The sequence below is a fragment of the Lissotriton helveticus genome, chromosome 3_1 (genome assembly GCF_964261635.1).
Source record: "Lissotriton helveticus chromosome 3_1, aLisHel1.1, whole genome shotgun sequence".
Taxonomy (NCBI): domain Eukaryota; kingdom Metazoa; phylum Chordata; class Amphibia; order Caudata; family Salamandridae; genus Lissotriton; species Lissotriton helveticus.
Window position 1 is genome coordinate 2,020,051,052 of NC_136061.1, and position 26,633 is coordinate 2,020,077,684.

At 47.5% G+C, this 26,633-nt stretch overlaps 1 protein-coding gene across 2 annotated transcripts in view; it reads right to left on the minus strand.

Annotated features, from left to right (window-relative positions):
• CHD2 (chromodomain helicase DNA binding protein 2) overlaps positions 1–26,633 on the minus strand; it is a 2,197,496-nt gene that overhangs the window by 738,605 nt on the left and 1,432,258 nt on the right. For both annotated transcript variants that reach the window (XM_078683153.1, XM_078683151.1), the window contains one exon: positions 12,935–13,074. In XM_078683153.1, the coding sequence (XP_078539279.1) occupies positions 12,935–13,074 (140 nt within the window). The remainder of the gene's footprint in view (positions 1–12,934; positions 13,075–26,633) is intronic.

A 26,633-nucleotide genomic window follows, 5' to 3' on the forward strand; every position in this document is an offset into this window, starting at 1 on the left:
TGGACGCGAAGCTTTGGCATTTTGCGTTCTGATGAGTGGCAAAGAGGTCTATCTCTGGTTGTCCCCATCTTTGGAAGAATGGTTGCAGTATTTGTTGGTGCAGTTCCCATTCGTGTATTTGTTCGGACTGTCTGCTTAAGATGTCTGCCATCTGGTTTTGAACTCCTGGTAGGTGTTCTGCTAACAGATAGATGTTTTGAGGAATGGCCCATCTCCAAATTTCCTGCGCTAGTCTGGATAGTTGGAGAGAGTGCGTCCCCCCCTGTTTTTGAATATAATACATTGCTGTCATGTTGTCTGTTCTGATCAGGACTGCTTTGTTGGTAAAATGCATTTGAAAGGCTTTCAATGCTAGAAACACTGCTAGTAGTTCTAGATGATTGATGTGCAGCCTTCTTTCCTGCACACTCCATCTTCCTTGTACTGTATATTTCTCCATATGCGCTCCCCATCCCGTGAGCGATGCGTCCGCTGTTATTGTCACCTGTGGAATTGGTTCTAGGAACGACCGCCCCTTGGCAATGTTTGTTGTGTTCCACCACTTCAGAGAGCGGTGTGTGCGGTCGTCTACCAACACCAGATCTGTAATCTGTCCTTGAGCCTGATTCCACTGTGTCGCTAAACATTCTTGTAGCGGACGCATTTGTAGTTTGGCATATGGTAATAGCAGTATGCAGGATGACATCATCCCTAATAGCTGCATGAACACTCTTGCTGTTAATGAGTGTTGTGGCTGACATTTTTGAATGATTGTAAGCATTATCTGGATCCTGACTGGATTGGGGTATACTTTGGCTTTTTCTGTGTCTATAGTAGCCCCTAAATATTGTTGAACCTTGCTTGGTTGCAGGTGTGACTTTGTGTAGTTCACAGTGAACCCTAGTTGGTGCAGCATGTGAATTGTCTTCTGTGTGTTCTGAAGACATTCTTTTTGTGACTTGGCCTTTATTAGCCAGTCGTCCAAGTATGGGAAGACATGTATTTGTTGTCTTCTTAGGTGGGCTGCAACCACCGCTAGGCATTTTGTGAACACCCGTGGCGCCGTCGTGACACCAAACGGAAGGACTTTGAACTGATAATGTTGTCCTTCTACCACAAACCTTAGATATTTCCTGTGGGCTTTGTGAATCGGAATATGAAAGTAAGCGTCTTTTAGATCCAGTGTAGAAAGAATGTCCCCTTTCTTCAGTAAAGGAAGTACTTGTTGGAGCGTGACCATGTGGAAATGTTCCGAATTTATGTATGCGTTGAGAGGTCTTAGGTCTAGTATTGGCCTTAGAGACCCATCCTTTTTTGGAATTAGGAAGTATAGGGAGTATACTCCTGTTCCTTGTTGTTGCTTTGGAACCTTCTCTATGGCATGCTTTTGTAGCAGAGATAGTACTTCTTGTTTTAACAGTGTTAAGTGATCTTGTTTCATTGGACGCTGTTTGGGGGGGGAAGTTTGGTGGGGTAGATGTGAGTTCCAGGCAATAACCATGTTGGATAATTTGTCTCACCCACCTGTCTGATGTGATGTTTTCCCAGACAGGTAGGAACTGTGATAGGCGTCCCCGGACCGGTGTTATATGGTCTGGGGGGAGCTGTATGAAGTCACTGCTTTGGGGTTGGAGAGTTGCGGTTGTTGTTGTTTCCGCGTCCTCTACCCTTGCTGTTGTTACCTCTGTAACTACCTCTAGAATTACCTCTGGGTGATGTCGGTGTAAAAGAGGTTTGTTGCTGGCTTGTACCTGTATTTTTGGATCCTCCTCTATAGGCGGACCTACGAAAAGAACCTCTTTGGGTCGGCTGTTGCAATGCTCCCATTGATTTAGCCGTTTCCGTATCCTTTTTCATCTTTTCTAAGGCCTCATCTGTCCCTGTGCCGAAAAGTGTTTTCTCATCAAAAGGTTGGTTCAGTAATGAAGTTTGCACCTCTTGTTTGAACCCTGAAACCCTGAGCCATGCATGTCTCCTTAACATGATGCTTGTGTTTATGGATCTTGCTGCAGTGTCTGCCGCGTCTAGGGCGCACTTGATTGAAGTGTTAGTAATTAACTTCCCTTCCTGTATGAGTTGATCTGCCCTCTTTTGATGTTCTTTAGGGAGATGTGTGATGAGTTTCTCTAACTCATCATAATGCGCTCTGTCATACCTTGCAAGTAGTGCCTGTGTATTAGCTATGCGCCAGCTGTTTGCCGCTTGAGATGCAACTCTCTTGCCAGAAGCATCTATTAGCTTAGACTCTTTGTCAGGAGGTGGAGCTTCTCCTGTAGATAAAGAGTTTGCTCTCTTACGAGCGTTTGTGACCACTAGTGAGTCAAGAGGAATTTGTCCCTTGATGAATATTGGGTCTTTTGGAGCTGCCCTATATTTCTTATCAATTCTTGGGTTCAGTACCCTAGCCCTCACCGGGTCTTTGAATATCTCTGATGTGTGATTGAGAAGGCCCTTAAGCATTGGTAGTGTTCCTGATGTTTTTTGTGCAGCCGGTAGTGTTTCTAATAGGAAATCCTCTATTTGAGGTTCTGCATGTAGTTCTACCTTGTGGTATTTTGCTGCTCTATCAACGAGTTGTGCAAACCCAGTATTATCATCAGGAGGTGAAGGTTTTGACGGATACAATTCAGGGTCGTTATCGTTATCTGACCCTACATTGTACTGTTCCCATGGGTCTGCGTCCTCTGGGATTGTGTCTTCATCATCCCCAGGATGCTCTCCCTCCCCTGTGTCACTTTCTACATCTGTTGTAGGTGTAGATGGTCGTGTGGGAGGAATAGCTGGCCTATTGTGAGGAATAGGAGAAGAGGGTGTGTCTCTAGGATGTGGGGAAGGGGGAGGAGTTGTATTTGTCCCCATTGTTCTCTTCTCCGGAGGAGTTTTGTCGTCCAATTGTTAATTTTTCCTCTTTTTGGGCAGTTCTGTGACTACCTTGCCAGTTTGTGGATCAATAAACAAAGTCTTTTGTTTAGGATCGGTTTTATATTCCTGTGTCGGTTCCGGAGTTTTCGGGTCCGAAAGGTGTTTTTTCTTCTGACTGTCCATTTGTATTTTCGGCACCGAGATTTTATTCGGATCCGATGTCTTCGGTGTCGAGGGTGTCTTCGGTGTCGATGTTGTTTTCGACGTCGAAGCGTGTTTCTGTGTCGACATGGACTGTTTCGACTTCGAGCTTTCCTTGATATGGAGCTTCGGTGTCGATGTCGGGGTGGGTCGTTTATCGGAACCACCATGATGGGAGACCAAGTGTTTCGGTTTCGGTTTCGTTGCCGGGCCCGAAGGCGGGGCGTCGGAAACTTTTTTCGGTTGTCTGACCGGGCTCGAGGGCGGGGTCGACAACGTGCGGGGTCTGTTCTTTGGTAAAGGGACGTCGTCACTCACGGTTTGTTGGACGTCGATTTCCTCGACGTCGGACTCGTCCACTTCAGACCCCGCCTCGTCGGCCTCTTCTTCCTCCTCTTCTGGGTGCTGGTCCTCAAACAGCTCCGGGATTGCTTGTGACTGCATTCTCGATACCTCGTGTCTTCGGGCTCGACGGTTTCTAATCGTCGATTTTGAGGAAAATGCTGCACAGGCCTCACAGTCCCTGGATTCGTGTTCAGGGGACAAGCAGAGGTTGCACACCTCGTGTAGGTCCTTGTGTAGGAACTTAGCACCACACACTGGACATTTTTTGAATGGAGTCCTTTCCATGGACTCCGGGCTGGACTACGTCGAGCTGGTCTTCCCGTAGTCGTCGTTCTTCGAAACGCGTCGAGATGGAAGTGTAGTCGCGTTCGATAACAATACCGTCGAATTGGAAATGGTTACGCGCCGAATATCACTTTCTTTATCTAAGTCGATCCGGAGCGCTTCGATCCTCATCCGAACCCGATGGCGGAAAAAAACAATCTAAGGATGGAGCCGATGCCCATGCGCACTAGCACCTAGAGGAGGAGTCATCGATGACGACAAAGACTTCTCCAGAAGAAAAACAAGTGCAATCATCCGAGCCCAACACCAGATGGCGATCTATTCATAAATGTACCATCTGCAGCCCATATGCCTCGAACAGGTAGTTAGGGAAAATGGCGTATATAAAACGAGTAATAGATGAGCAAGCCACAGGAATGCATTAGGTAAAGGTCGCTGGAGTAATTACTCAATTGAATCAATCAGTGATTGGCCTATTAGAAATATCATAGAAGAATCATGTGGTCCTGTGGGAAATAATACAGACAGTCGGGTAACAGCATGGAAGTAATATAATTAGCAGGATATATAAATCAGAGAACAGCTGAGTTCATATGAGGATAGGTGTGAGAAGGTTGCCAAGAGTTCTGGTCCTAAGTCCTTTCTTGGCCCTAACCGAATACCACACAATTACTATTTCAGCCTTACACATGTTATGTTATGTTATGTTATTTATTACTTGTTAAGCGCACATACGCCCGAGGGCTTCTTGGCGCTGGTGAGAGAATCGAACATAACAATGCATAAAAGACATATAATCACTATTTACAATAGGCCTGAGAAAAAAGAAAAGTTTTAAATGCCTTCCTAAAGGCAAGGAGGTCCCTACTGTGTCGCAGAGTCAAAGGGAGGGAGTTCCACAGTGAAGCAGCTAAGAATTGAAAACTGCTGCCTCCCTGTCGTTTCTTTTTGAAACGAGGGACCTCAAGTAGGTCTTTGTGGGCAGATCTCAAGCTGCGTAAGGGTTTGTATTTGCTCAACAATTGTCTAAGGAACATAGGACCCTTACCCTCCAGAGCCTTGAACACAATGCAGCCCACCTTGAATGTGGCTCTCTGTTCCACAGGCAGCCAGTGCAAGGTCTCTAGTCCATGTCTAATCAATTCCCACTTAGGTACTTTGCAAATAAGTCTCGCAGCTTGATTTTGCAAGTATTGCAATCTTTTGAGTTGGCCAATTGGCGCACCCAGGTAAAGGCCATTTGAGAAATCGATGTGAGACAGGACCAGAGCACTAACTGCCTGAATTAAGGCCAGGTCGGTGAGGAAGTGTGCTATTTTCTTAATCTTCCTCAGTTGAAAAAAACCCGAGGAGACCACCGTTCCAACTTGACTTTCCAAGGTAAGATCCTCACTAAGAGTCACTCCCAGACTTTTTACTGTTCGGGATTTTTTTGGGGGCGAACCCATGTCCGACGGCCAAAAACAAGGACTCCAACTGATCTCACTCTTCCCAGGCAAAATGAGCTCGGTTTTTCCCGGGTTTAACTTAAGGTGGTTTAAAGACATCCACCTTTGGATAAAAGACATAGTTGCTCGAAAGTCCTCGGCCGCATTGAGTGAATTTAGCACGAAGACCAACTGCAGATCGTCTGCATAATTATATACCTTAACCTTAAACTCTCGTAGGGAGAACAGAAGAGGCCGCATGTATAAATTAAATAATAAGGGGGACAAGGAAGATCCTTGAGGAACCCCACAGAAGGAGATATTTTTAGGGGCTGTAAAAGAACCTAGTCGAACCGACTGAGTACGTTCTGAAATGAAGGACTTGAGCCAGGCCAAGGCCGAGACTCGAAGACCGGCCTGTTCGACACGGTTGACCAAGATGGTGTAGTCAACCATGTCGAACGCGGCAGACAGATCCAATAACACCAAGGCCTGGTGCAAGTCCCCGTCGGCATTAGACCTTAAGGTGTTCTGAACGGCCAATATCACTGCCTCAGTGGAATGACCAGGCCGGAAACCTGCCTGGTTGGGTTGTAAATAACCAGAAGTTTCCACAAAACTTGATAGGCTATTGGTTACATGAGCCTCCAAAATTTTGGACAAGTAAGGCAGTAGCGATATTGGTCTGTAATTTGAAAGGTCTGAAGAATCAATACCAGGTTTCTTTTTTAAAGGGATCAATAGGGCCTGTTTAAAACTGTTAGGGACTATCCCTGACATGAGGGAATTATTGAGCAGAGAAATCAGGCTATCTGGGAATGCCCGACCAATTTCTCTCATTACTTGGGGAGGGCAGACATCCTGAGGAGATCCTGATTTAACTCTAATGAGCAAATCTTGAAAGATTTGGTCATTGATTAAGGGAAAGGAGTGCAAAGTAAGGGGGTTTAAAAAGATATCATCTATCGGTGCACAAACTGGAAGCTTGGATAGAGTATCCTTGATCAATACTATCTTATCATAAAAAAAGTCATTCAGCGAATTGCAGAGCAATTGTGAGGGGACAACCGGGAGAGAAGTTGCACAACTCAGTCACAATCCTGAAGATTTCTTTCGACTTATTACACATAGAGGCCCAGGCTGGATACACTGGGAGAGAGAGAGAGAGAGAGAGAGAGAGAGAGAGAGAGAAAGAGTCCTTCACAGCACCTACCATTCATGGACTCCATCCCCCACAAGCTTTGCACCTGGAGGCGCGGACGTAAACCTGGGGTGCCCGGAGGAGCATAAATCCAGCTCAGGGCACCGGCAGCGCAGGAGCCCATCACAGCCTACAGCCGAGGCACCTACCATTCGGGGACTCCATCACCCAGCAAGCTGTGCGCCTGGAAGCGCTGACGTAAACCAGTGGTGCCCGTAGGCGGATAAATCCAGCTCAGGGCACCCACAGTGCAGGAGCCCTTCACAACCTACAGCCGTCGCACCTACCATTCGGGGACTCCATCCCCCAGCAAACTTTGCACCTGGGGGAGCCGACGTAAACCAGGGGCGCCCTGCGGAGCATTAAAACCAGCTCAGGGCACCCACAGCGCGGGAGCCCCACACAGCCTACAGCCGCCGCACCTACCATTCGGGGACTCCATCCCCCGGCAAGCTTTGCGCCTGGATGCGCTGACGGAAACCAGGTACGCTCGGAGGCGCATAAATCCAGCTCACCCGTCTGCGCCCGTCAGAGCCCGGAGGAGGCTGGGTCACCCTCCTGAAATCTGCATCATCGTTTTGCACGTCTGCTCATCCATCAGGCCGCTACTTGAGGACTTTGGACTTGTGGACTAAGGTAATCGCTGGCCTATTTTCCAATAGTTTGCATAGTGGTGATATTATTGTATTGATTACTGGAGCCCTTTGCACCAAACAGTCCTGTGTACCGCACTTCAGTCCCAAATGGGAAAACGAAAGGCTATTGAGGAGGGTAAAGCAGCCAAACAAAAGAAGTCTAAAACTGCCTTGAATAACTCAGAGCGACATAAAGCAGGGAGGGAGAGATGGAGGGTTGATTGATAGTCTTTTATCAGAGTGTGATGGTATCCTCGAATCCAAAATATCCTGCACCCAATCATGTAGCACACAGACCCTTGAACGCCCCACATATAGTATCTTTAATGTGCGTAATTCAACTTCTCATAATACAGGGAAGGATAAGAATCCTGAAACTGGTGCCCACAGACCTGGCCAGAGTGGGGTTGAAAATGTAGCTATAGAGGAGGAGGTGCCCATGGACGATCTCTCAATCTCCCAGTGTAGTAACAGCTATGCTCCACTTTTTGATGCGGCAGATGAGCCGGACAAGTCTGCTGTAACAAAAACTAAAGCACAAATAAGGGGGCCCAAGGCTAAAAGATGACATGAAAGAAGAGTAAACCCATTGACCGGCCATACTGTCCGCTCAAGGGGAATCGTAGATCATTATAGGAATGCCAAAGACATACATATAAACTCCACATGTAGCGAATGGTCTGGATCAAGCCACTAATAGCCCAACTTCTAAATCTGACGGAAGAAATTAAGGCTCTCAAGAATCTAGTGGGCAGCCTCTCTGAATCCTTTAATAGGGTTCATAAAGACGTCCAATTACTAAAAGTTAGTTTAAGACCAAAGTATGCTTCCCTGGCCCATGACTCGAGCTGGTGGGACACCCATCAGTCATTGACAGGAGATCTTCGGACCGTCAATACAGAGGAGGGCAGTGGTAGTGTTAGCTGCCTAAACCAAGGACAGTCCCAGGGAGTTCACCTGGTACCGAACAGGGTAAAGGGGCCCACAATAAATAGGGCAGGGTATAGTAATTTATCAGCGCCACAACAGGTGATGGCCCTCCCCCCAAATATGTACATCATCCCTGCAGGCCCCTAGGCACATCCCTCCCCATGGTAGTGAAACCATCCCAGTGCAGAAGCGGACAATTCACTTTATCGATGTACCTAAGACAGCACCCAGACTACGAATAGAAGATGAAGTCTCCCTGATCAATAAATCTATTCACTGGATCAGGCAAGTGCGGGGTTGCCGTTCAATTATCAGGGAAGATATTATTGAGGCTATAAGGTACTCCAGCTACGGACAAAACATCTTTTAAAAATACCATCCGTTTTAAATACAACCCACCTGGTGGGTCGAGTGAATCTTCCCCCAACAGTTGTGCTGCTTCCCTACAAACTGTGTCCACGTTAAGTGAGATTTATCGACGGTTTTACCTGCTCTTTTGGCACAGCATGATGGCTGCCCGAACAGATCGGACCAAAATGTACCCTACCTCACCCTTAACAATGAACCCTTTGAATGAGCTAGGTCCCCCTGATAGAGCTCAAGCTCAGTCAAACCAAGAACTTGATCCAGCAACCCAATTCCTACCATGAATATTAACATACAACAAGCGTTGCGCACCATTTCATTATTATCTTGGAATATTGCAGGGCTGAGGAATAGGGGCGAAGATCCTGACTGGAATAGTTTCATAGGAAAATTTGATATATGCGCTTTCCAGGAAACCTGGTCAATAGAGCCGCTTTACAATCCGGGATACCTAAATTATCACATCCCAGCCACTCAGGGAGTGAGGAGACGACCGCTGGGTTAAGCAAGATATTGGGATCCAGATCCGGGTCCTACCCCCGATATACAGTGACATCCTTGCATTAAAGGTGGTTCTTGGACCATATGGACCTTCCACCATCAATAATGTATATGCTAGAGGCATGTGTGGAGGGCGGAGATCCGAAACCATTAATGCTTTAGGTGGGTTCCTCGATACCCTCCCAGAGTTGCTGGAGATTTAAATACCGCATTTGAGCCACTCAACAGCGAGGATAATGACCTAGCGAGAGAGGAGGATGAACATTGGGGTGTCCCACTATTAGAATTACACCTGATCCAACTAAAAGCGCTCTGTTTGGAACATGGTTTAAGAGCTGCGAATGGTTGTTCCTTCTCTGATAGACTTGGACAAACTACATTTAACAACGGCTAACATTCTTGCAGCATTGACTATCTATTAGTCAGTTTACATTAATGGCATACTCTTGCGGATATAGCCGTTCAGGCACGCTTAGAGAGTGATCATGATCCACTCTGCTCACGGTGCACATTCAAGGAACTTAGCGAACCAGTACAACCGGCTAGCCTATCCCTCACTAGAGATCTTTTAGTCTCAAATAACATGCGTAGAGTTAAATGGTCCAGGATCTTAGCTAGTCCAGAAACATTAGCCATGATAAGTAGTGAGCTTGAGTGTGCAGTAAGGTTGATGGAGAAGTCTCTTACCTCCCATGAATCAGTCACAGAACTTACACAGCTCCATAACTCTCTGTTTAAAAAAATTCGAGGGCATTTCTTAAAACAATACAAACCCAATGCGAAAGTTATAACGACCAATCACCATTGGTATAACCACGAATGAAGGCGAGCCTGAAAAGCTCTTGGGAAAGCAATTAAGGCGGGTATTGTGGCCAGAGTGTGCACGGCTAGGGCAACCTACAAGAATGCTTTCCACTGGGTCAAAAAATCTAGGGACGAGAGCAGATGGCAGGAATTAAAATGTGCCTGTGCTAGTAAAAACTCAAAGTGGTTTTGGAATGTGGCCAAATGGGGTAAGGGTGGAACTGCACAGCCATCAAAAAACCATGTTGACCCAGAAGCATGGGTTAGCCATATTGCCACTCAATACGATGATGAAGAAGCAGATGGCCAATCACCTTTTCTGATCCACCCCTTCCCTGATGGTCGGCAGATGTCAGTGGTGCACTCAGCGCCCCGACAGGTAGCAGAGCCCCCGGGCAAGATTGTATTCCTGCTGACATTTTCTTGTATGATAGACAAAAATGGTCTAGTTGCATACTATCACTTGCTAACGCCATAGCCCAAGGTGCACCTATTCTGGCTACCTGGCGGGGGCGGAGATAATCCCCATATACAAAAAAGGGGATGAATCTATTCCAGGCAACTACAGGCCTATAGGTCTTATAGACTCCATACAGAAAGTGATGGCCAGGCTTGTTCTGGCCTGAATTGAGGCACATTCCATTCTAACTCTTCTCCAAGCAGGCTTCAGGGCCCACATTAGCACTACTGGCCAGGTCTTTCATTTTGTTCTTCTATACTGCCGGACAATCATCATCGGCAGGGGCAGCATGTATGCCGCCTTTGTCGATCTTAAATCCGCCTTCGACTTAATTGGTCTCAAGAAATAAATTGTGGGTGGTCTTGAAGGAGATGGGGATGCCATTTGATCTACTCTCCTTGATTGCCCATCTTCACGAGGATAATTACGCACAAATACGATGGGGGGCGGCCGGAAATAAGACAGATCCTTTTCCTGCGCAAAAGGGTGTTCGCCAAGGATGTGTGTTGGCTCCCACACTGTGCTCTCTTTTTATCAACCAAGTATCTAGCTGTCTTGATGCCATCCACACTGATGTTCCTGTCCTAGCTGGAAGAAAAATCCCCATTTTAATGTTAGCTGATGACACGCTGATAATCTCCAAAGCACTGGGTGGATTGCAGGGTGCCCTCCTGCGTTTTGAAGAGTTTTGTCACTTGAGGGGTCTTAAAATCAATATCGCCAAGACAAAGTTCATGGCATTTAATCGGCACAAATCGCTTAGAGGGAAAATTATGATGGATGGGTTGCCCCTGGAGCAGGTTGATGCTTTTGTCTATCTGGGCATCAAACTGCATAAGGAGATGAGGTGGAAGCGACACATCGAGGTTATGGCACTAAAGCATTGGCAGTTAGCAGGTATTGTTAGGAAAGAATTTAAAACTTCCCTGAAAAAGCCCCTAAGTCTGGTACTTCAAATTTACAAAACCAAAGTACTGAGCTCAGTCCTATATGGGGCAGAGTTGTGGGGCCTAGATAATTTGGCTCAGCTAACAGCAGAGAATGCATTCCTGTGTGAAATCATTAGTTTGCCCCGGAGCACACCCACCCTCCCTCTAAGAAAGGACTTAGGCAAGAATGCCCTGGTGGATTTAGCCAGATTACGGGCAATTTTATTCTGGCGCAGAATATGGTGCACGCAGGAATTGGCAGTGTACACAGAGGGCCTAAGGGACATTGTAAACTTGGACCGTTCATAAAATTGGCTGATTACGTGATTTGAAAAGCTTGATCAACAAAATGGGCCTATCACACCTGTGGGACTCCCCTTCCACTGAAGTGTTTCCGACAAAAAGTAGCGTCAAAGAAATGTATTGGGCTATGGTTACACAAGATGAATTTAGATGCTATGACCCGAATTCCCTCTCGGGGCTTTTTCTCCAGATTAAACCATGCCCGATGCTTGAGCTCTACTGGGATACTATTAAAAAACCTTTGGATTGAAAACTTTACTTACAATTTAGATCAGGCACTTTGCCCCTGAAGTGTTTTATTCCAAATGGTCTCCCACTGGAGACAACAAATGTCTTGCATGCACCAAATATGTAGAATCATATGTGCATGTGCGTTTTGCCTGTTCTGCCTATGCTGGCCCGCGTAAAGTATGGCTGGCCCAGCTCTGTAAGAACATGAGCATAAGGTCTTATAACATAGCCCTGCAAATCTTCTGTAGTGATCCATCTCCCAGGTTTGCAGTTCTGGGGGCTTCATTCCTGAGGTGGATGTGTCATATACTTTCCAAACAAATCAGGTCTGGGTAATGCTTAAGATGTAACTGCACACTAATGTGCAGGTGTGTGACCGTGCAAACTAGTCCTTGCGGGGTATACTACGCTGTCAAGGTGTTTTAGATTGTATATTTGCTGATTTGAATATTGTCTTTTTAACACTGCTTCCCACTATGTGTAACATAATGATGGCTGTGATTACACTTTTGTACCAATGTTTTAACCTATTTTAACTCTTTGTAACACAGTTTTTAAAATCTTTTTATCTGTAATGCTTTTATGACTAGTGCAGTTGAATACAGCTTCTTTGATTGATTGGGAGAGAGTTGAGAAGGCAGGCTGGCTCCAAACAGAAGGGGTTCAAATAATAAGGAAAATTGAGGGGAGAAACGTGACAAGGGGAGGGGTCGAAATAGAGAAAATTAAAGCACTACATGACGCAGCTCTGGAAGCGCAGCAACCTCCTCATCCCCCAGAAACATCCCCAATCTTTTGAAAAGATGTTGCAGTAAAGATGTATGCAGCACGTGCCCCCAATCCCTAAAAAACGTACGTGGCTCCAAAATGGGGAGGCAGGGAGTGAGGTGGAGGAAAAGGAAAGAAACAGAGACAAATACGAAAATGAGGCACGTCACAATCCTGCTGTTCTACCTATTATAGCCCCAGTAACCAGAGCAAACCCTAAACACCAAGGACTGTGGCTCCAAAAAGAGGAGTGTGAGGATAGAGGTGGAGGAAATGGATAGAAGAAATTAAGCAAATGGGGGAACTGAGCAAATCGGGGTAAAGCACCACGTTTTTTAACATACAAAACCAGATAGCAGTTACTCAAATGAACAATGCAGTTCAGAGCATATAAGAAAACAATAAAAAATAAACAGCACAGTTAAAGCTGCCTATTTTCTGCAGGTGTCTACAGATTGGAGAAACAAAGAAGATCTGCTATCACATGAGTCACTAGCACATGCAAATCTCACCACAATCAGGAAAGGCACCACCCCAATCAAAGCTTCATCAGTCGAGGTTGGTTTGTATCAGGGTGAAGCCAAGTCGACCCCAAAGGGGAGGGGGGGGATGGGGGCGAGGGGCATGGTAGATATATTTGAGAAACCAGAGTCACTATCAGCTATAATGAGGAATCATGAAGTGGGCTTTTGGCAAAGCAAACTTACCCTCTACGGTGCTCTCTTTCAGCTGTTCCTCAAATTCTTGCATCGCTGAAGTGCAGCTAGAATGTAGAAGTTCCCCCAATCGCTTCAGATCGGCAATGGATTTATCTACCAGTTCTGCGTCCCTAGCAATGCACTCCAGCCTGAAAGTATAAGCAATTCACATATGTCATGCCCCATCTCTCCTGATGGAATCACATGTAAACATTTGGTACAATATGTGGTTAACAATTCAGTGTATACTACGGGTGTGTTAGGAAACCAACCACCCAATATCATTTAAAAGCAGTACATCCTATTTAAAATGCTTCCAGAAGCATAAAAGGACCTTTTCCCAATTTGTGCTGATTCTTTTCAGAATGGTACACTGGCTTTTTTTAAAAGAGGACCCCTGAAGACGATTGAAGTCTGACCTTGCTTTTATCTGAGGAAAGCTGGTTCCATGTGGTGACCAAAGAATGTGAATCATTAGCTCGTAAAGTGTTTCGCCGTATTCTGTGAACTGAGAGTGTCAGACTCATTAAGGTGCACAGGTTTCAGTTGGAGATTTCAAGTGGATTGGAATCTTTCAGTGCTATGCTTTGAATAGGATTTAACTGAGGGTAACAATGGTTGGCTTGAGAAATTGTGTAGGATTGAAGTGGTATAGATTTTGAATTTGGTTATCATACACTCCTTGCTACTGCCCCATTGATACCTTTTGAAAAGATGTTGCAGCCAAGATGTATACGCCACGTGATACGTCATGCACTAATGGGTTTCTATTAGGAAAGAATAGATTTTCCGGATGAAAAACGGGGCAAAACTGACATGAGCACATAGGGCCGGAAACTATATATGTCTCAGTGATGTTATGTCTAGGGTAGGACAGAGCCGCAATGGAGGTCCTTGGCACCACCTACCAATATCTAAATGCTATTGTACCTTTTTTACTGGATCCAGACAGGCACCTGGGAGTATTCATAAAGTGAGAAGGCTCCAGGTATTAATGTGATTAAGGTGTAGGGTGACTGTTGAGGAGGGGGGTGGGTCACAAAAGCAAGAATTTACATCTAACTAGATCCTATTTTGAAATCATTCTTTTTTAATTAGTTATTCAAATGTAAAGAAGTACAACCATATAAAGCCTGCAGTTTCATGAATTCTTAAATATTATGTAAAAGACTCTGAGACCTAGTGAGATAGAGGGTTAAACAAATATGTTAGTGCATAATGACAAAGTGAGTACAATACAAGTAAAAGATGATCAAGTCTGGGGATACCAAATTTTCTCGGACTATCTTCCATGCATAAGTGACAAAGAATGACTGCTATTGAGTAAACGCCCGCCCTTCACTTAACAAAGCAGCATCGGAGCGCGTCTCAACCAGGCACTAACTGGAAGCATCCAAAGCGTGAGGTCCAATGACTCGGGCCTCTGAGAAAGAGCAGGAAGATGCCTATGTCCTTTGGTTTGGTAGTCTGAGGGAGGAGGCCCACATAGGTGTCAGCAGCATTCTTACAGACGATAACATCTTTCATCCAGTCGTACGAGTTACTTACCTTCTGTAACGATCTATCTGGTAGAGAAGATACTGGCCACAGATTCCTTAACATAGAATTATCCCCAGGCGTGAGACTGGATCCGGAAAAAATTATTTGCCACAGCATCTCTGCGCGCCGTGGGGCGGTACCACGTGACTCCGCCCTGACGTCGTCCGCAGGCATGACGTCAGCAAGGTCACATAAGCCCCACTCTGGCACACTGACGTCAGTTTTTTTCGGAGAAAACAAAACTGTGAGAATGCGGGAACAGTGTGCGAAAAAGCAGATAAACAGAAAGGAAAGAAGCGAATTGTGAGGAACACCACCACACGGGACAGTGCCAGGCACTGTGACACCGAAAGGTATAGCACCGCTTCTGTGAAGCAACCCTGCAGGCAAATACAACATCCTCCATAGAGGCAGGAAAGCATGAGAAAAACGTCACAGCAGACGAAGAGGTTGCAACCACAGTCTATAAACAGTGAAGGACAACAAGGTCAGAACAGAAGAGTAATGGCAAATTACCCCAAGACAACACCAACATGGAGAGGAGCATCCCCTGTAAAGAGCTATGGTCCGAGGCACAGCCAAGAGACCCCAACTCAGAGGACTGCAGAGCAGCCAGAAATTTCAAGCAACGAAAAAGGGAAATGAGCATGAGTAGGCCCCACACTGGAAGACCAGGGTGCAGGGACGCAGAAGTACCCATGAACCCACCAACCAATCACCAGAAAGGAAGGAGTGAATCAAACAAACAGAACAAAGCATCCCACTAGGGAGGAAGCGAAAGAGGGCACTCGCAGAAAACAAAACCACCCGCAGGCAGGCAAGTGCAGAAGACCAAGATGAAGGTCCTCGCAGAATGGAGAGGAAGGAATCTGCAGCTAGAATCGTCTCTACCAGATACATCGTTACCGAAGATAAGTAACTCATACATCTGATAGAGACTACTAGCCGCAGATAAGAGAGCCTCCTGTAGGAAGAACACAGGGCCCCGTCAGGGGATGTGTAAAGGAGGGCAAGAGGGGCGGTCCTGCCCCCACCAAACAGAAGGAAGCAAGGACGAGGCGAGTGGCAGCCAGGATACCCCAAGCCCAGCCAAGGCACCAGGGACATCTACCAGAAAGCCCCGAAGGGACAGACAACTGCAGAGGAGGCACGAGGAAGAAAATAATCACCCCAAACTCCAAGGAGAAGAGGTAGCAATAGAGGCAAAGCCCTTCACAGGAAAACACACACAGTGAAGGGGGCAGCTGAACAGGTCACAGCCTCAAGGCAACGAACAAGGCAGGAACTGCTCCACTGTCAAGAAAGGCTGGTGTGAAAAGAAGGTGTAGTCTCTGCAGACTCCGGCCGACCAAGAGGCACGAGCACAAGGGCCCCTGCCAAGGCCCCGGGCCGCGGACAAGAAGAGCAGACGCGCACAGCCGGAAGTTGGCAATACCAAGAAGCCGAGCGCCCAGACCAAGCCGAACGCAAGACGAAGTTATGGGCCAGGGAAGTCCAGAGCAACCCCAAAAAGGAGGCAGTTCCGGACATAAACTGACCTACGAAGAAGTGGGACTAGCCAGAAGAGAAAAGGAGGAGGCAGACGCAAGACGGACTAAGGCCGTCAACCAGAACACAGAAAAAAAAACGGGAAACCCCTCCCCCCCTGAAACACCAGACAGAGGACCAGACCGAAACGCTGGGCAACAGAAGGGTGGAAATACCACAGCAGAACGCGGCAGACGACATACCGAGCCGGCACAGCAATACAGCAGACATTGAAATGACAGCCCCCGGGGCAGCGCAAGCTACGCCCAGACGAGGAGCAAAGGAACCGCACCAGCGGCATACTGCGACACCAGGAAAGGCCAGGATCCTTCCCAGTGTAAGACAGAGCTATACAATAGCTACAAGTGCCCCACATAGGGCAAGACACGTCCCAAAGCACACATGGGAACCACTCTTAGGGAAAAATCCTGCATCAGAGGAAAAGAACATAAGACCTGCGGTAAGAGCCACAGACGGCTTTAGCAATCAGCCAAAAAATTACACACTTGCCAAAAGGGCTGAACCAGCAGCCAACAGAAGAGAGGGGCCAACCAAGAAACCCCGAAGGCACATTAAAGCACACAAAAACATATAAACGGGCCACTCAACACACCAGAGTCCAGGAGCAGGTGGGTATAGCACCTCCCATCAAGCCCCAGAGGAACAACGAGCCAGTCAACGGAGGGGGAGGAGGACGGAGCCCCGCAAGTAGATGCTGAATGGCGGAGTCCGCATGAGTGTTAAACAGCAATACCCCATCAAAGGGCAGATCGACCAGACGCTCCCTAATGTTCTCAGGAAAAACAGCATCCCGCAGCCAAGCATGGCAACGGAGAGCTACAGAAGTGGCCATAGCACGGCCAAGAGCATAGGCAACAGCCAAAGCCACACGGAGAATAAATGCAGCCAACTCCCTACCTTCCAACACATAGTGCCGTAGATCAGCACGGGCACTCTCATAGGGGACATGAGAAAGATGGGACTTCACAGAATACCACAGGCTTGAAGTAGCCCTAGACGACACACACAGAGTGTTGAGCGCCCGCAAGGCAGCACTGGATTAAGCGAAAATGTTACGCTCCCATTAATCCAAGCATAGGGCCTCCAGAGACTACGGAAACAACACCACAGGCAAGGACGGAAAAGCTGTCCGCAGAAGAAAGCCTTGAGTAGAAGGGTGGAAGGAAAGGCAGACTGGGTCGTGCGGAGCAGGACGGTGGCGATGCAGGAGCGGCTGAGGCACCTGATCACCCGTGGCAGACCATTCTCAAGCCCCCAGAAGAGAATTGTGGAGTGGCGCTTCAAAAGGAAGGAACAGCTCCTGTCCACCAGAGCCCTGGCGAAGAACCTCCAAGAGATTATGTGTAGGGAAAGGGGGGACAGGCTTGCCCATCCGCAATGAAAATAGCCCAGACGAAGGTGACACTGGCCTCTGTAGGATGCCGGGGGGGGCGGGAAGCAACCCCTCCGTGGGCGATGGCTGAAAACTGAGCCGTCCATCCCCAAGACCAGCTATACGGGAGAGTGGCCAGTTCCGGAATGGCGGGGGATCCACGGGCGAGTGGGGAACTAGAGGGGTCCCCGGGGAAGGTGGGGAAGCCGGTGAAGGGCCCAACCGCGGACTGCAGAAAGGAGGGTCCGAGGACTTAGGCCGCGTGGACAGCGAGAAGCCCTCCTTGGAAGACGCAGGCGAAAAGGGAACAATGCGGCGCCTTGTCTCTGGAGAGGAAGAAACCAGCAGATGACAAACCTCCGGAGAGGAGGGAATCTCCTCAGGAGACGCATCACGGACCCTACGCCGGCACGGCGTAGTGTAATCCGCCACAGGCGCCTGGTTGATGCCGACCGACGCTGGAGTGGGCATCGGTGGTGCCGGGTCGACCTCCTCCACCACGTGCTCCCTAGGAGAATGGAGCGGGGTCGGAGACGGTGTGGCTAAGGTACAGCCTCACTCGGGGCAGCTGCCTGCGGAGAGGACCGAGAGGGACTCAGGAAATTACACCAGGCCCCGGCTTCTACCCGCGGCACCGCCGGGGAGGAAAGCATTCAGGGCAGAAAAGACGCCGGCTCGGGCACTGGAGAGGCAGCCGCCTGCTCATAGGGCCGCAGGGGGCTTGGGGACAAGCCCGGAGTCCCGGCGATCTCTTGCGACGCCACAGAGAGCCCCGTAGAGATTTGCGGCGAGGTAGGGACGCCATGGGTCGAAGAGCGGAGCCCCGAAGGACCACCACTCGACGACACCACCCTCCTGCAACCTGAAGCCGAAACTTTCGGCGCCGAAGCCCCCGGTGACTCAGTGGCAGGCCCAGCACGAGGCAAGGGATCCGCGGACGTCTCAGGACACGGAGGAGGGGCCTAAAAAAGCTGCAGAGCCTCAGCATAGGCTGTCATTTGGGCCCTAGTCGCCCCGACGCCAGGAAACGGCGTGTATGGGTGTCGACTGACGGGGGCGCATGTCCCGAGGGGAACCCGCGCCCTCCGTCGAACGAAGACAAGACCTCGGAGACAAACTACATGACCTACCAGCTAGCAAGCGACACCCTTGGCGCAGGCGGAATTGGCGGCTCCTGGTCTCCGAGGTAGGGGACGGATGCTGGGACAACACCGACTGGGACAAGCAGGCCGACAGCAGTTTTTTCCGGCGCTCCCGCTGGGACTTCGGTTTGAGTTGTTGACAAGCCTCGCAGTCCGTAGAGGCATGGGGCTCACCCAAACACCACATACATATTGGGTGAGGGTCCATCGCCGACATCTGGCGTGCACAATCAGTACACGACTTGAAGCCCGAAAGCATTTGCACACTGTTCCACGAAACAAAACGTGAAAAGAAGGCCTGAAAACAGGCCAGGACACGATCCGGATCTGCGTTGCACGGGGAAAATAGAAAAACTGACGTCAGCGCGCTGGGGTGGGGCATATGTGACCTTGCTGACGTCATGCCCGCGGACGACGTCAGGGCGGAGTCATGTGGTACCGCCCCCCCGGCGTGCAGAGAATGCTGTGGCAAAAAACAATTCTACGTTAAGGAATCTGTGGCTACTAGTCTCTTTCAGATATGTGAATTAGAGACAAGCCCTCATGTTCAGTACATTTTTATCAGTCTCTTATCTATGTACCAATGCAAGAGCAGAATATTTGTAAAATAACAAGGGAATGTCGCTCTCATTTCCTAAGAGTGCAATTAAGGGGGAAGGGTGCTATTTCACACATGAGTGCTATATCAAAAACACATCATCTTAGTAGTCCGCAATTCCTGGGCAACTTTAGGCTAAATATAGGAAATCAGTGTCCTGAGCGTGGATGTGATGAAATGTAGCATCCTCCTCAATCCTATTTCTGTCAGACCGAAGGGGGATACAGGAAATCCTCCAAAGGATTTGAAAGTACCAGCTGGTGCTTGCTGCTTACGAACACTTCTCCTTACTGGGATCAGCAAAGCATCCATGGTTTGTTGGTGATGGTGACCCCAATATCAGCATCCTATCTGACTCTGGCAGCCAGAAACAGATGTGTGTTCAAATTCATCATGAATGGAGCTGTAGAGTTCTGAAACCAGGTGTTTGATGTTTAAGTCATTAAGCAATTGAGAAAGAAGGAGAGCAGAATACTTAGAGAATGCTGGCTGAAGGGCTAACATGTGGACGGTCTTTAATTAAAGGAAATAAACTGTCAGAAGGGAAAATGCTGTGTGTATTCCAACTTCTCCATATTGTGATTTCATTTGTGTGGCCACATGTTGCTAAATGACCCATTTTTGGGTGATTGTGGTTATGACATGGTCACCTCCACTTTTTGTCAAAGTACTGATGCTTTTTGACAAAGTGCATTGAGTGCCTGCTAACCAGGACCCCAGTGCCAGTGTTCTGTCCTTCAAAACAGGTACATTTCTAATTGTAACCCAAATAGCAAGGACTTTGGCACTCTGCAAGTCCCTAGTAAATTGTACCTCTGGTACCAATGACATGGGTACTAAAGAGGGTCCCTATGAGCTGTAAGTATTGCGCCACCCAAAGTGACCCACACAAAAACTTCTTGTAACCCGCCATTGAAGGATGCGTAAAATGGTGCAAACCATTTTGAAAACATGCCATAGCATACTTCCTGTGTGCCATGCACACTGCATATCTGATATGTAAGTCACCCTCACAGCAGGCCTTAGAGCCCTAAGGTAGGGTGCATTCAATTATATTATATGTGAGGACATATCTGCATCAGAGGATATGCCCCTGTGACGTCTGGTTCCATTACCATCTTAAGCATGCGCACTGGGTACTAGTCATTAAGAGTTACCCAGCTATATAATCGCTTTACTGAAAATAATGGTGCTTGGTATCAAACACCTCATCTTAACTGATGCCAGAGTTGGATTTATTATGACATGCTCCCACGGGGAATCTTAGAGTTACCCCCTGAAACCTACCAGTCATTTAGTGTGCTGGTTGACTGGACTCTTCCAGCCTGCCACCACAGACCATTTCTGACCCCTACTCAGGAGAGCCAACGCTCTCAGAGGTCAGGAACAGTGCCTGCTCTGGAGGAAGGTGATCACACCTCCTCCAGCAGGATGGCTATCGATTAGCATACCAAGGCCAGAGGCTTCAAAGCCTCTGCTGCTTTTGATATGCGACCCCAGCTTCCTCCAGACCTGGAGAATACTACTCCTGCCCTCAGAGCCCATTTGCCACTGGAGCAGGAAGGAAAATTAGTTAGTCAGTAGGCGTGTGGCACTAGCAGCCTAAGCACATGTAGTGCTCGAGGCACTGCTATGGTTTGAAACCACGGGATATCCTTTCACTACAATGATTTTAATTGACTTTTGGTGTTTTACATCATTTCCCTGGATGTGCATGTTTCCCTTGAAGATTTCTTTCATATCTTTTTGTAGCTTTGGGAGCTGTCACAGAGTAGAACAGCCTTGCCAGGAACAGAACGTGTGGGATATGCATTTGAAAGCATGCGAGAGAGAGATGTGGTGTGAGAAGTTGGCCTGGCATATGCTGTCCACTAGTTATAGTGTGCACCTTGCACCGGTCCAAACAACCCTTATTGATGATAGGTTTAAAGACAACCTTTACTGAAAGCTATCCTAGTGGTAGCTATGGAGAGCAGCCTTCAGGCTGTCTTGAAGGAGTGTAATGCAAGCTTGGTTTACCAGATTATAACCTATGGAATGTCTAAATGAAAGGAGAACCACACAAGGTATATATATAATATATGTATTTATTACTACTAAACACTCTCTAGTAATCTCTTTATGAGATTACAGAGCAAAATACACAATTTAAACACGTTAGAACTTCAGTAAATAGCACAATACACCCCAGGGGGAGACCAAACCATATATTAGGAAAATGCTATAAGAACCATGACTTGACTAGACACTGGGCCTAGAGCATGTAGATCGCTGTCACCCCAAGGAACCACCCAAGGCAGTGACACAGGGGACTCACGGAGGATGCGTGCAGTGTGAGAACACAGCCGCGAGCGTCGTTAGCTTCTATGGGGAAGTGGCGGTTGGAATTTTAAAGTTTAAGGACACCTAGGAGAAGACTTTGAGCAAACCCCTTTAAACTTAAGGGGTTCTAGGGCCAACACCCACGGGAGCACCGGAGTACTCGGGTTACCTCAACCAGGGAAGCCGGGTGCATAGGTGTCAAATGTGTCGGGAATCGTCGTCGTTTTCAATGGTGACCTACTGCAAAACACTGCTGCTGTGAGAAAAGTGTCCGGTGTGATCCAAACCAGGATCAAAGATGTGAAGAACCTGAAAGCAGAGGGGACAGAGTCTGGGTCACTTGCCAGTGACCAGGGGCACGATAGACGAATGCCCACTGATGTCGGGCGCTTCAGGTGGAAAGAAGTGAACCGTGACTCTGCAGCCATGAGGACTAGGAGGCGTCGATGACGACCAGGGGCTGAATTCGAGCTGTCCCATGAAAGATGTCGAGTGCTGCGGCGTCGGTGCTCGGATTGAACACAACAAGCCTTGATAACAGCAACCCATGCAGGAAGAGAAAATATGCTACTGTGAGGACCAGCAAGGTCCAGGGGACTCCCCAAGCGATGGAGAGTCAGGGCACATGTGGAGCAACCAAGGAAGCCAAATGAGAGTTAAAATTACCTTCTCCGGTACCCACAGGTCGACCGACCAGGGATCGCGAAGGTACCTCGAGAGAAAACACAAAGGGTCGACTCACAGAACATTCGTGGAGTGTAGACGGGCAATCTTCAGTGGAATTGCTGCTCGGGTCTGGGCTACAAGTAACCCAATGCACAACCTCAAGTATCGTCAAGAAGCATATGCACTTGCAAATGTGCACAGTGTCCAGGAGTTCCGGTTCCACGGTCCCCACGAGGGCTACGGGTCTCAGCTATGCTGGGTGCTCGGGTCAGCCTCTGGGAAGTCTGGGAACCCACCTTCCGTGTTGCAAATGCTTCGGAATCCAGCGGGAGCTTCGGAGATGCAAACCGGTCAGATGCGTCTTTGGTGCCTGCCACGCAGGGAAGTAACTCCTTTACTCCAAGGGAGATCCTTCAGTCATCTAGTTCCAGGATTCAGTATCAGAGTTTCATCCAGGTAAATCTAAAGTCCTGTAGTCAGGGGTTCCTACTTTATACCCAAGGAAGGGGTGGGACAAACTCTGAAGGACCCACCTATGGGAGGGTTTGGAAAGAGGGGTGGCATTTCCTTTTGTCCAGTTTTACACCAGAGCAGGGGCTGGTAGCACGTGCAACCGGTTTGAACTGGGCTATGCACAGGGACACCAAATGTGCCCCCAGTGCAGACTTCAAAGCACTCTTGGGCTGCACCCAACCAGCCCCAATACACTAAAGCATGTCTGGGAGGTGGTTACAACTCCCTGTTACAGGAAACCTATTGTCCAGGACTCCCCTGCCGGAGTTTCGTCCAGCAGCAGGAGGCCAGACTTGTGTCTGTGGTTGCAGCATCCATTTTGTGATGCCAGGGTTCTGTTAAGCTGGTACCGGAGTGGCCATGTTTCTCCCTCTAGGAGGGTGGAATCATACCTCCACCGCCAGTACTGGCGGGGAGGTATGGTTCCAAGGTATTTGACACCAAACACGACATGTTTCCTTGCAGCCATTCCAAAGTTAGCATTTACCACAAGGTTATAATGCACTTAAGAGTATATGGTCTGGCTGCATCACAGAACAACCCAGGAGAATAGATTCCGAAGGCTGCAGAGGGGCCCTGCTAATGCATGGGAACCCTCTCACAAAAAAACCAGCACCCTGCCTTTAGGATTGATAAGGCCTGCCATAAAGGTGACTGATGGGTTTATATGTGTAGTGATTTAAGGTAGATATAGGGAACCTATATCAATGTAAGGGGTGCATTCACCACCTTACACAGGCTGCTGTGGCATACCTGTGGTGTCATTTCGGAAGGCTGCCCAGGGGTGGCATAATACATGCTGCAGCCCCTAGTAGGCCTCTGGGGTACCTATGCCCTGGGTACCTTGTGTACCATATACTAGGGACTCATAAGGGTACCCCAGTATCCAATCTGGAGTGTACATGGAATTATTTTAGAGAGGAAGCAGCTAGGCTGGGGTCCTGGATAGCAGGGCCCCAGCCAGACTAAAGTCTTAAAACAGTGAAACATCAGCAAAAGGTGGGGGTAACTATAAGAAGCAGATCCTACTCTCCTACATGTGGAATGTACTTTTTGGTCTTGAAGTGCAGTGTTATGAGTAGTGGTGCTCAAATGTGCATTATGTTTTACATTGGGAGATGAAGTGTGCAGTGCTATAGGCAGTGGGGCACAAATGTGCATTGTGTTGTGCATTGGGAGGTATTATGAAGTTCTTACTATTGGCTTTGACATGCCCTCATGTCATCTTGAATTCTGACTCGGTCTTGCTTGAGCTTTAGGCGCGCACAGGCAGGCCCCCAGATTACTCACGTTGTTTAGGTTATTCATGTTCAAGGTTGCTTTGTTTTTTGGAGATTGTGGAGTGTACCGTCAGAAGTCAAAGAAGAAGATACATTCCTTCGGTAACCAAATAAAATAATTCTTCAACCAACCATCTCAAATATACCACAAACCATTCATGTCACTCATACAAAAAACCCATATACCTATATTTGCAATGCCACAAGGCAACCACGGACTAATAATGGAAAGCCACCTATATTTTATTTAAAAAGTGCTGGAACCATTAAAAATGTGTTCATTATACAGAATTCATAAATATTCTTTTTTTTTTTTTGGTCCTCATAATTGCCACCAGAAAATATCAACTCTAGATGGGCTTACTCCAGGCCACTGGCACAAATCAACCGTTCCCGCCCTGGAGTTTGTGGATAGCCAACAGAGATTGCCCAGAGGTAGGTCGTTTCCAAATCCAACTCCCATTCACGATGTTACTTGCCACTTTGGGAGGACAGGACCACTTAACCTCTGGCATAATCATTGGACTCATTTAGTATTATTTATCACACCATGCCTTTAATGCAGACCAGATCTTAATGGTATTTTCCCCACCACACAGCATATCTAGACGACTCACCGCCATGACGTTTCTTAAACAGCCTGCGAATTTAGGAGGATTTACAGACTTCCACTCCCTGCAAATCTCCCTCCTAGCAATAACAATTATGTAAAAAATGAACTATGAGGTACTATTTCTTATGTCATAGCCCTGGGGAAGGCCAAAAAGAACCAATCTAGGACTACAAGCTATTGGTGATAACACAACCTCCTCTAAGAACCCGCACACCTGTCTCCAATAGCTAACGATTTCAGGGCATTCAACAAACATATGCCCGTCGTCTGCTGCTGGAAACCTACATCTTGGACAGGAATATTCTTCTGCTGAAATCTTAGAAAGTTTTGCTGGAGTCCAGTAGGCCCTATATGCCGTGAACAGGTGGTTTCTTCTGAGGTTAGATGGTTTTATAATTTTTTGAGAAAGTGTAAAAGAGTCCGTCCAAACCTTCAGCCGATCCCCTGGGTTCTGGACTATGGAATTATCCCATAGCTTAATAGTTTCGGCCCCTAGATTGTCTTTTGCTCCCACCAGTGTGTTGTACCATAATGCAACCTCCCCCTTCCATCCTCTCCCCCTACTAATAGATTCCAAAAAGGGGCTTTCCTCTTCATTGGCCCAACACTGTCTCCCCCACCAGGAAGATAGCTGATAAAATTTAAATCTTGTGATGGAGCCTTCTGTTAGGTTCGATAGGGATTCCCAACTTAATAGTGCCGAATCGTTACACAAGTCGCCTCACTTCATAAGACCTGCTGTTCTCAGTGGGACGGCCAGCCGGTCTAGTAAGCAGTCTGGTGTACCAGGGGAATCCCATATTGGGGCCTGAGAGTGGTAGTAGGGAATGTTCAAAATTCTACGTATTGATTGCCATATAATTAGGGCTGTCCGTAGGAGCTTCAGACGAACCTTTTTAAAAAACTTCTGATCTCCAAATTTATAAAGAAAAAAGTCTAGGCCATGTGGCACATCTGATAACATAGCCTGAAAATGTCTACCATGAGAAGAAGAGTCCAGCTTATTTGCCAGGAGTCTGAAGTTTTTAAACTGAAAAGCATAACAATAAAAAAGTAAATCAGGGAGAGCCAACCCACCCAGTTTCAATCCCCTTCTCAATTTCCTCCAGGCAATCCTAGGGGACTTAGTAGCCCAGATGAAGGAGCCAATCCTCCCTTGAAGATTGGAGATGTCCTTTTTGTTAAAGTTTAAAGGGATGGAATTGAATAGGAAGGTTATTTTTGGCAAAATTATCATCTTGAATAGGTTCACTCTACCATAGATGTTAAGAGGTAGAGTGTTCCATCTAGTCAAGAGCTTCGTAACTTCCTTTACCACCGTTAGCCAGCTAGTTTTCGAGACTTCTTCTAAGTTAAGAGTAAGATAAATCCCCAAGTATCTAATTTTTAATTTTGCTTCTGGTATCGGGATAGAGTTGTTCCAGCTCATTATATCCGTTTTGTCTTTATTAATTCTGTACCCCGATACTGTGCCAAAATCTTCGGCCAATTCAAATAACCTGGGGATAGCCTCAGCGGGGTTCGACGTATAGAGAAGAAGGTCGTCGGCATAAAGTGCCGTCTTAAGCACCAAGTCTCCCATTATAAATGGTGTGATTACTGGATCTTGTCTCAAGGAGCAAACAAAGGGCTCGATATAAATATCAAAGAGGAGGGGAGACAGGGGGCAACCCTGCCTCATTCCCCTTGAGATGTTCAACCATTCAGTCAGACTGCCGTTGACCAATACTTTTGCCCGGGGACCCCTGTATAGTGTCTCAATCCCTTTGATAAATATATCTGGGAAGCCAAATTTTGCCATAGTCTTCCATAAAAATAACCAGTTAACTTGATCGAACGCTTTTGCTGCGTCAATCGCAACAATGGCAAGCGGCAACCCCCTCTCTGTTGCTATGTCTATTGCTCCTATAACTTGGAAAGTGAGTTAGTTCAGTTGGCGGCCTGGTATTAACCCCCTCTGATCCTGGTGAATTATCGACTTAATTATTTTCGCCAGCCTAGATGCAAGTATGCCGGAGTAAATTTTCAAGTCTGAATTAAGGAGAGAGATGGGTCGATATGACTATTTTTTTCGGGTCTTTATTGGGCTTTGCTATCAAGGAAATTGTGGCTTCT